The sequence below is a fragment of the Elephantulus edwardii genome, unplaced genomic scaffold, assembly GCF_000299155.1.
Source record: "Elephantulus edwardii isolate Elephantulus edwardi_28Jun2011 unplaced genomic scaffold, EleEdw1.0 scaffold00118, whole genome shotgun sequence".
NCBI lineage: Eukaryota > Metazoa > Chordata > Mammalia > Macroscelidea > Macroscelididae > Elephantulus > Elephantulus edwardii.
This window is the reverse complement of record NW_006399868.1, coordinates 2,519,761-2,530,268: the sequence shown is the minus strand read 5'-3', so window position 1 is coordinate 2,530,268 and position 10,508 is coordinate 2,519,761. Positions and strand designations below refer to the sequence as shown.

Here is a 10,508-nt window from a genome sequence, read left to right as displayed (position 1 = left end):
CCCATAGACTTCAATGCCGTAAACATATTTCATCCAGTTTTTCTCAGTCTTACCCCCACCCCAATGCCAGCCTCATTCTACAACAGTCTGCCAAACCTTTGTAAGAGAGAAACTGTTTTTTTTTAACTGATAAGAAAATGGAGGCTTTGACACATGAAATAACTCTCTATGACCTCATGCATTACAAGGAAGAGTTTAAAAATGGATGTGCTGACCTCTGAGCTCACTACAGTCTAAACAGTTTTAAGAATGAATATGAAAAAGTTGATTAAATTGAGAAGACGGAGGTTGTTGGCTCTTAGAAAGAGAAGTCTAATAAAAGGTAAGAGGTCAAAGCAAATTTACGAAGGGCTGAGTCGTAATGTGGAAGGAAGTGCAGCAGACAGACAGCCTGAACAACGTTTCTGAAGATTTGAAGGAAGTGCTTGAAGTAGAATTACTTTCTTGGCTAAATAACCTCTTATCTGGTGTCTAGTTAGTATACACATTTTATCTGTTAAAGTCTGTTATATAAGTCTAGTTACAATCTTTTTGTATAATATTGGAAAACCATTTTATACAGTGAATGAGTTCTTTTGTAATATTGTGTGTACCATTGAGTTAGAACCATCTAGTAGTCGACTCTTCAGTGGCTTTTCAGGGACAGTAAACGGCTCAAGAATTATTTCTCATCTTCCTCCAGTGGAGCAGCTGGTAGATTTGAACCGTGTGGCTTTGGATTGGCAGTGCAGCTCCTCACCCACTAGACCATGAGAGCTCACTCTTATATAATAGGATGTTGTTGCTGTTGTTATTGTGCACAGTTGAGTTGGAACCAACCCATAAATGACCCCCAGTAGGTTTTCAGAGACAGTTAATCGCAAGGAAGGAGATTGCTAGTCTTTCTCCTTCAGAGCAGCTGGTGGCCTTGAACCACATGCCTTGGGGATTTGCAGGGCAGCTTCTTGCCACTAGGCCACCAGAGCTCCCGGCCAGATGGGCAAGTAAAGGAAAATTTTGGAGGTCCTGCTTTCTTGGGGTCATGTTTGATGTGTATTATTGCTCTTTCCCCCCAAGAGTGGGTGTCCCTGAGCCTTTGCCTAGGGTTTAAGTCTATTCTAAGGTGTTGGCTTAAAACCCCGCAGAGGTAGGGAGGGGACTGCCGGCAGAGGCCTGGAAGACTCCAGTCTGGGAGTGTTGCTTTTTGCTGCTTTTGGATGCTGGCCGTGATCGGCAAGTAAAGGGAAGTTTTTGGGGTTGTGCTTTTTTGGGGTCATGTTTGATGTGTATTATTGCTCTTTCCCCTCCAAGAGCCTGTGTCCCCTGGATTATGATACATATTCTCTACCACAAGTATGGTATTTATGTATATAGAAAAGACTGAAGGAAAATGCAGCGGTATAGGAATGGTGAGCTCTAGGGGCCTAGTGGATAAAGAGCTGCATGTATAACAGGATAAGTAATATTTTTTCTTTTGTTTTGTGTTGATAGTGGCTTTTTTATATTTGGGATGATTATTTCTTTCAAAACTATTTTTTCTAAGTTTATAAACCTCTTGTGTAACATATTTTCAAAAAACACCTGTTGTGTATTTAATAGATATTTTTCAACTGGTGATAACAATATTATGTTCCGAAATCTAGTTGGATCAACTTAACCTCCTCCTAACTTACTTAGCTTATTAACTTCCACAGATTACATGGTTTTATGAAAATTGGCATTTTTTTAACAAAGGCTAGCCATGTCAGGTGATGGAATGAAGGATGACTGTGAAACTACATAACTGGCAAAGCTCTGGGAATCAGGGCCTAGACGAGCTGGCACCTTGGCCGTGACAGCCAGTGTTGCTTTTCCCTCACTCCTCAGTGTTTGTTATCACTAGATGTGTCATCACTACGTTTTGTTAATATGCAAAGAAGTCAGTGAAGAATGTGCGTATTATTGTTGTCAATGAGAAATGTTGCTAACAAGATACTTGCTAAATAAAGAGCAGTTATTTTCACTGCCTTACCAAGCTCTGGACTTCTTACACTTGAACTTTTTCTATTTGTAGATTGACGTTGCACCATTGATGGCTTCCCTTATTGGAGTTCCCTTTCCTCTTAATTCAGTGGTAAGGAATAATGTTTTATTGCCACACATAATACTACTACCCAATAAAGTTACACTTGGTTAGGTATTTGTTTCTGTCTAGTTGTTGCTGTCAACTCCGAATCGACTCCGAGCTGATCCCTTAGTGGACGTTCAGAGGCTGTAAATCACACAGGAGGAGACTGCCCATCTTCTCCTGAGGAGCAGCTGGTGGGTTTGAATTGCCTTCCTCTGGGTTGTCAGTGCAACTCCATCCACTAGGCCACCAGGGCTCCCTGTGTGTATACCACTGCATTTTCCTGTACAGTCTTTTCTAAATAGATACATGCAATACTTGTGGTATAGCCTACTATATTCCTTGAAAATGTTTTATTTTCTAAAATAGGATATAGATTTATATGTTTATTTTCTAACTATAAATTAAAAAGCCTTAAAACTATTGCCTTGGGGTTGTTTCTGCCTCACCATGACTCTGTCAGGTTGCTGAGGCTGTAAATCTTTGTGAAAAGAGTCTGTCCATTTCTTCCTCTCAGAACAGCTGAATTTGAGCTGCCAACCTTTACACGTAGCCTGGCATGTAGCACCATTACAAGCAGCAGAGACTTGGTCCCCTTAAAGGGAATTTAGCAAAAGCTTGCTGACTCCAGGTTGAGAAGAAGCCTTGCAGAATGAGCAGGAGCCAGAAGAACCCTGCAGGTTCTGAAGGAGGAACCCAAATATAGGATGCTGCGCTGGAGAGAGCAGGTCCACAACTCCTACTGGTTTTCCAGCTTGGTTCCCTAGAGTCAGACTTTGGACTGTAGTCCTTTGGGTGGCCTACTCTTTGTTATTCCTAGTCTGTAGGGAACATTGCTTCCAACCCAACAGCCACACCTTTCTATTGGTTCAAATCCAACAGTGGCACCTCAGGAGAAGCTGGACAATCTTCTTCAGTGAGTTCACACCTCAGAGACCGAGTTGAGGGTCTGTTGAGTCAGTTCTGACTCCACAGCAATGAGTTTGGTTTTGGGTTTGGAGATTTTTTTATCAGTAGAAGGTAGAATTCCTCATTAAAGAGCCGTCCTGCTTCATAGATAATGTTGGCTTCATTGATTGAAGTTAGGAAGTATTCCCTCTTCTTTCATTTTTTTTTTTTGTGGGAAAGTTTGAGAAGGAATGACAATTTCTCTTTAAAGAATTGGACAAAAAGATACTTAAAAATTGAGTTGACACTAAGATTTGTGTTCTGGCTTCAGACCCGTTCAGATGCTAGATTTATTTGTATGGCTTCTGAAGTAAATTTTCGGGTTTTGTAATCATCAGTGAAAAAAATGGTTGTGAAGTTTCAAAAAAATAAGTGACACAATATGTGTAAAGCACTCAGTTCAGTGCTCACCATAATCATTTAAAAATTGCTAATCTTTGTTGAACTAAGTTATTATTATTTTTTTTTTACTTTTTATTTACTGTACTACATTTCGTTTAGGGAGCTCTGGTGGCCTAGTCCTTAGGCAGTTGCCTCACTAACCCAAAGACTTTACCTCTCTGTGCTTCAAACTCATTAGCAGCTCTGAGAGACAAAGATGGGCAACTGCCTCCTCTGTGTTTTCCAGTTTCAGAAACCCAGTGGAGTGTTAGCTAGCTGTGAGTCTATTCCAATTTAACAGCAGTGAAAGAAATTTAATTTTTAAGAATAATAATTGACCATTTATTAGTTATGGTTTGGAAAGATATTTCCTGTCAACTATTCTAGTAGTTAATTTATTTTTTTTAATATTTCTCATTTTTGCTGCTCTTTTCCCGGGTCTATGCTGTTTTCTATGAACAGATTAGGTTTTTTAAATAAAAAAATTAAGGCCCTGTTTATTATTTGCAGGGTACCCTTCCTGTGGATTACCTTAATACGACCAGTCTCTTCAAAGCCCGGAGCATGTTTACAAATGCGGTCCAGATTCTCCAACAGTTCAAGGTAGAACAAACAAAGTCTCACGCACAACATATGTGACACTACAATTTTAAAATCAAGTATATAAAGTTGGAATATGTTTGTGTTTTAAGAAATGGCTTTTTATGACAAATTATCTTTCCCTTTGTGTGTGTGTGTGTGTGTACGTGTGTGCGTGTGTATATATATAAAATCTGAGGTTCCCAAGTCAATTTCTGAGTAATTATGCTTTCAGAAATACTCCTAATTGTTGATAGGTATCTGTATGAGATGGAGACTTGCCCCATAGAAGGAGAATTGGGGAATCTGCTGTTTCTTCTAAGTCCTTGGCTGCATATTGAATACTTAAAGTGACAGACCTTTCATGGAAAACTCTTATCCTTTACTGTAGCAATGCTCTTTCATTTATTTTGTTTTCTCAGTGTTACAGGTAGTACAATTTAGTGACATTACAATATATTATTTTGAAGGCTTGATACGTTTAAATCTCAGTTTTTGCTGATAACAAGTTAAAGCTAAATTTGTTCTTTGACTATTTGTGAAATAATATAGTAACAAAAGAGTAAACTTATTTTCAATATACTTAACCATCTCCAGAGGAACATTTTAGTGGATGTTTATAATTTAAGAAGAAATTAATATTTTTATTTTTAGTGTAAGAATATGCTTTCATACTTGATTCCCAGGTGAAAATGACACGGAAAAAAGAAGTGACTTTATCGTTTTTATTTACACCATTTAAGTAAGTCTCTTACATCTTTCAATATTTACCTTGCAGAAGGAATTTCTTATTGAGCTCTATGCTAAAAAAATTAGTTTACTCAGAAACTTTTGTCTTCTTGTGTACACGTTAGTGACAGTTCCAAATTAAAATTAATTTTGGTAAATTATGTGTCAAATGCTGGAAACCTTTGAATAGCTGGGTGGGGAGAGAGAGGAATTAAGAGGAAACTTGAAAACATTGAAGTGGATCCCGTAGAGCTGACTGTTGGCATAGGATGTGAAGCAATAGTACACTTGTTTCATTTTATATGTCTTGATTCTCAGGATTTGAATCCCAGGCTGTTACCATTTGAGTGCTGTTATGAGTAGGAAATGAAAACTTCTAAATTCAATGAAAGTTAAACATGCTCAGTGAAAATACAGAAATGGTGACCCTAGTCTTCGTGACAGAGGATGTAATACTCTGAAAAACACAATGAAAAGACTAAAGGGCGATGTGTTAGAAGTGCAATTATGACATAATAATACCACTGGTCTATAATACTAGATTTATAAAAAGGTATGATGGAGTAATTTGGTATAGGCATTCCTAAACGTCATTTCCTATTTTAATACCATTTAAAAGGAGGAGCTCTGGTGGCCTAGTGGCAAGGAGCTGCAACTACAATCCCAGAGGCGCACGGTTCGAATCCACCAGATGCTCTGCCGAGGAAGGAGGGACAATCTCCTCCTGTACCAGTCAGATCTGATTTGACGGTACACTCACACAAAAATAATAAAATTTAAAAAAAAATGTACATTTGAAAAAAATACGATTTAAAAGAAGAAAGGTAATAGAAGTATTCTGACAAATACTTAAGACCTGTGCTGTCAACTGGCTTATTACAGTTCAATTCCTTCCTGCGAACTTGTATTTCCACCCCAGATCTAGTGGATCAGCATCTACAGTTTAACAAGATCCACAGGCAATTCTTATATACGCTTAAGACTGTGTTTCATACATAAATATTTGCCTACATGTAATGAAAATCTAATGGGTAAAGAGTTGTGCTGCCAACCCAAAGGCAACCAGTCCAAATCCACCAGTTTCTCCACAGGAGAAAGCTGGGTAATCGTCTCACCCCTGGGCCTATGTAAGGAATGTGATATCACGTGAGATGGAGAAAGTACTGAAATTGTCAGTGATCTCACCTTGTTTGGATCCACAGACAACATATTTTCAAACTTTGTGTCATTAAAACCAAATTAAAACAAAAACCCCAAAACAAAACATGTATCTTAAGACTCTGTACATAATTTAATAAATGCTCCTGGATTTTATTTTTTAAAACAAACAAATCAAATTAAAGCTATTCTTTGGAAGTGTTCATGTAATCCATAACATTACAATTGGGCCAAAGGCTTGCTTGCTTATTTTGATTTTAATTAGCCTTTCTTTTTCAATTAAAATTTGTAATTATAATAAACATTTTAAGTATATGCATTTTCATTTGTAGGTTGCTTTCTAGTTCTAAACAGCTCAAAAGTTTAAGGAGAGCACGTACTTACATGCGGCAGGGGAGGCATGAAGAAGCAGTAAGTAGAACAGTTTGTGTGTGCACCTTGCTACTGTGTTCCAGGTGTGGAAAGGTGAGGCATGCAGGTGACAAGCCACGAGGGGAGGTCAGGCAGCTTTCTGAACCCCCAAGAAAGGCCTGGATTCCTTGACAGAAAGTAGCCAAGTACTACATACTATAAAAAACAAGCCAACCAAAACCCATTTATGCCATTGAGTTGCTTTCAATTCATATTGTTGTTTTGTAATGTTGAGTCTGAACCAACTCATTAGCTAATCCTTTCATGAGTTTTCAGAGGAAATAAATCACATGGAAGGAGACTGCTTGTCTTTTTCCCCAAGAAGCAGCTGGTGTATTTGAACCATGTGCCTTTGGGTTTTGCTTGGCTCCATAATCAACACCCATGGTAATAGCATTCAAGAAATCAAAAGCCATGTTGCACTGGGAAAATCTGCTGTCTAGAGTCTCTCCAAAGGGCTAAAGAACAAGATGAGAGTTTAAAGACTAAGCAGTTCCTGATTCAAACCATAGCATTTTGATTGCTTCCTATGCAACTGAAAGTTGGGCAGTGAATACAAACATCAGGAGAAGAATCAATGCCTTTACATCGTGCTGTTGCAGAAGAGTGCTGAATATCTCATGGCTGCCGAAAGAACAAAACAAGTCTCCCGTCAACAAACGAATGGATAGAGAAGCGCTGGTATATTCACACAATGGAATACTATGCAGCATTGAAAAACAAGAAACTCATGAAATTTTGTGGAAAATGGATGACCCTGGAGGACATTATGCTGAGTGAAATATCACAGTCACAAGAGGTCAAATATTGCATAGGGCCACTGTGGTAAAATGGGACTGACATCAGGGTTGAGGGAAGACAGAGAAGGAGGGGAGGAATGATGTATACTGCGTTGAAACAGATGAGGAAGAGAACTGTTTAAAAGGGGTATATGTGTGGGTATTATTGTCATGACAGGATCCAGAGTGAAGGCTGCATAGTGGAGTGGACTTGGGGGAGGGATTGCAAAACAATGAAAGAGTTTTTCTTTCACTTTTCAAAGAGAAGAGTAAATTGGGGGGAATGATGGGCAGGGAGAAAAGTGCAACAATGAATGACTGGAAATTCTAAGTCTCTGTAAAGTTTCATTAAAATTAATTTAAAAAAAAAGGAAAGAAAAGGCCATGGCCTGAAGAGGTAAAAAAAAGGCACAAACAAGTTTGTCGTGGAAGAAGTACAATGAGAGGCTTCTCAGGGGCAAGTCTGGTGTAACTTCATCTCACATGCTCTGTTCTTAGAAAGGACTAGTCCCTGGAAAAAAGATGTCGTGCTGGAAAAGGCGGAGGGTTAGAGAAAGGAAGACCTTCAATGAGATGGGTGGGCACAGTGGCCATAAGAGTGCGCTCAAGCATATCCAAGGCGGTGAGGATGGTGTGGGCTACGGCAGGCTTGAGACAGAAGGTCATAGAGTTGCTATGAGTCGTGGCCAACTCACTGGTGACTAACAAGAACTACCAACAGTTGATTGGAAACTGCCAGTTGTTCCTCAGAGGGAATATGTGAGCAGTCTCCTTCTGTGCAGACACCCAATAGAGGATGAGTATGGATCAGAATCAACTCAGTGACTGTGGGTTTCCTGTCATCATTCATGACTAAGTTAACTTTATTCATTCCTTCTTGATTATACACTGCAAGAATCCCATAGTCAATAGAGATCCATCACCTACAGTGACTTTAATCAAATGCTTTGGCATCAGGCACTTGGCCGTCTTTCTTTCTTTGTCCTTTATTTACTCTCTTTCTTTCCTTCCTCCGTAGATCTCCCTTTGCAAGGAGCTGATTGGCCTTGCACTGGAAGGATTGTCCTATTACCACACTTATGACCGGTTTTTTCTGAGGAGCAGTGTGGTTATTGGTTTTGTGGGATGGGCATCATATGTGTCTTTGCTGCTCATCAAGCCTCATACAACCTTTACAAGAAATGTTAGCAAAGAAGTTAAGGTGGGTTCAGAGAATATAAAAAGCCTTCATGTAATGTATGCAAATATAAGGAGTGGTGAAAGAGATGTAATCAAACCGTAGTGGTTCTTAGATTTCACGAGGTATAACATTAAGCTCAGTCTTCCCTCTCATTTGCTTTTACTGCATCAGGTAATTTTTTTCCTTCAGTTGTCTTTCCATCTTTGGCTAGACAAAAGAAGAACATTTTAATAATACTGACCCTGAAACTTCATAGGGCTCTGAGATTGCTTCAGAGCTTCATTTTTCTGTGGTATTGATTTGGGTTTTCTCTTACACTATTTAACAGAATGTAAATATTCTATATATAGCCACTTTGAAAATTAGCACAATACATTTAACTAATTAAAAAAATACATTTAACTTTTGGGCTCGCTTTGGCAGCACATATACTAAAAAATGCATTTAACTTTAATGAAGTTAAAATTTAATAATCAGGAGGGAATAAAACTCACTTCTAATTCTACTTTTGAAACTTTTCCTTTTTTACTTCTTTTCTTCTAAAAGAAGGAAATAAACAAACCTAGAAAGTGCCTGTTACTTTTATAAATATTGCTATGGGATTGTGTCAGGTTGTCATTTCATCCTACCATTTGTGATGCTAACTTCTATCACCACAGACAATTAAATTCAGAATTCTGTTGTAATATGCACTTTCCCTTTTGTAATTAAGAAGTTATTCTTGAAACGATACGTTCAGATGACAAAAATACTCTTTCCCCCCCCAGCCTGTCATCATGGCTTCAGTGTTTGCTGTGGAGACACGCTGGGATCAGTGACCAGCTAACATAACAGAATTCTTATCTCTCGTCTCATTGTGGTGTCACTAGGAGAAATAGGATGTTTCCCTTACTTTACTACATCTCTTAAAAATCTGTCAGATGACATGGGTTTAGGATTGTTTCAATTTTTTGTTTGCTTTTCAGAAACCAAGCTACGTTCCGCCCTGTAGTTTTGTAGCTGTTGGCATTTTAATGGCATTTTTCCTCCTGATCCAATCCTGTCCCTGGACCTACTACATGTATTGCTTGTTGCCAGTGCCCATATGGTATGCGGTTCTAAGAGAGTAAGGAACATGTCTTGCCTTCTCATGCTGTGGGTTGTTTTTTTTAAATTATTGTATTATAACAAATATGTATTTAAAACAGATTAATTTTCTGCATCATAGTCATCAGACTTTATACGCTTTAATGATAAAATCCTCGTAATTAGTTTGTCGGTGTATAAATGTGGTACATAAATATTCTATTTTGTTTTCTATTTTCCTGTTTGAATCACTCGGTCTCTAATTGCTCTTGAATCAGAACGACCCATAGCTGACCCTCCTGTGGGCTTGGAGAGGCTGCAAATCACATGGGATGAAATTGCCCGTCTCTTCCTGAGGAGGAGCTTGTGGCTTTGAGTACAATCCGTAGATCATCGTCACCCTCTGGTGCCTTAGTAGTAAGGAAAAGCTACGTGGTTCAGATCCAGAAGTTGCTCTGTGGGAGAAGAACGGACAGTCCCCTGCTGTGCAGTTTACTGCGTCTGAAAACTCACTGGAGGGTCAGCTCTGAGACAGTTCTGACTCTGTGGGACACACAACAAAGTTGGGAAAGGTAGTTTAAATCGTAGAAGAGTTAGAACTAAGATTTTCCCCTTCCCAAATCAAATGACAAATTCTAAATAACTAGTGGATCAAACAAGAAATCACAAGAGAAACTGTTGTTGTTATTGTTGTTGTTATGTGCCAGTGAGTCACCTTCCGACTCATAGTGACCCTGTGTACAGCAGCTCTGAATCCTGCCCTGTCCTGAGCCAGTCTCACTGACTCTGACACACCTACCCCCATGGCTCCAGTTACTGTCAGTCCATCTCATCCAGGGCCTTCCTCTTCTGTGCTGTCCTTCCACCCTCTTAAGCATGATGTCCTTCTCTGAGGACTGGTCCTTGCTGGCCACATGCCCAGATGTGAGATGGAGCTTCAAAATCCTTGCCTTCAAGGAAAAACTGAATTTCACCCTCTCTAAGACAGTTTGTGTTCTTGACAGTCCATGGTATGTTCAATATTCTTCTCCAGCGCCACAACTCAAAGGCATCAGTTCTTTTACCATCCTTAGTCATTGTCCAGCTCTCTGGTGCATAACAAGTATTTGTGAAGACCATGGCTTGGATCAGGTGTACCTTAGCTTCTAGACTGACTTCATTGCTCTTTAGCATGTTGAAGAGGTTTCTGACA

General features: G+C 39.1%; 1 protein-coding gene across 1 annotated transcript in view; it reads left to right on the top strand.

The window, feature by feature from the left end:
* The window catches only part of LOC102854309 (GPI ethanolamine phosphate transferase 1-like), a 60,387-nt gene that overhangs the window by 22,414 nt on the left and 27,465 nt on the right, over positions 1 to 10,508 (top strand). The window contains exons 10-15 of the mRNA XM_006892754.1: positions 2,033 to 2,092; positions 3,926 to 4,018; positions 4,681 to 4,736; positions 6,214 to 6,292; positions 8,090 to 8,272; positions 9,217 to 9,356. Of these exons, the coding sequence (XP_006892816.1) occupies positions 2,033 to 2,092; positions 3,926 to 4,018; positions 4,681 to 4,736; positions 6,214 to 6,292; positions 8,090 to 8,272; positions 9,217 to 9,356 (611 nt within the window). The remainder of the gene's footprint in view (positions 1 to 2,032; positions 2,093 to 3,925; positions 4,019 to 4,680; positions 4,737 to 6,213; positions 6,293 to 8,089; positions 8,273 to 9,216; positions 9,357 to 10,508) is intronic.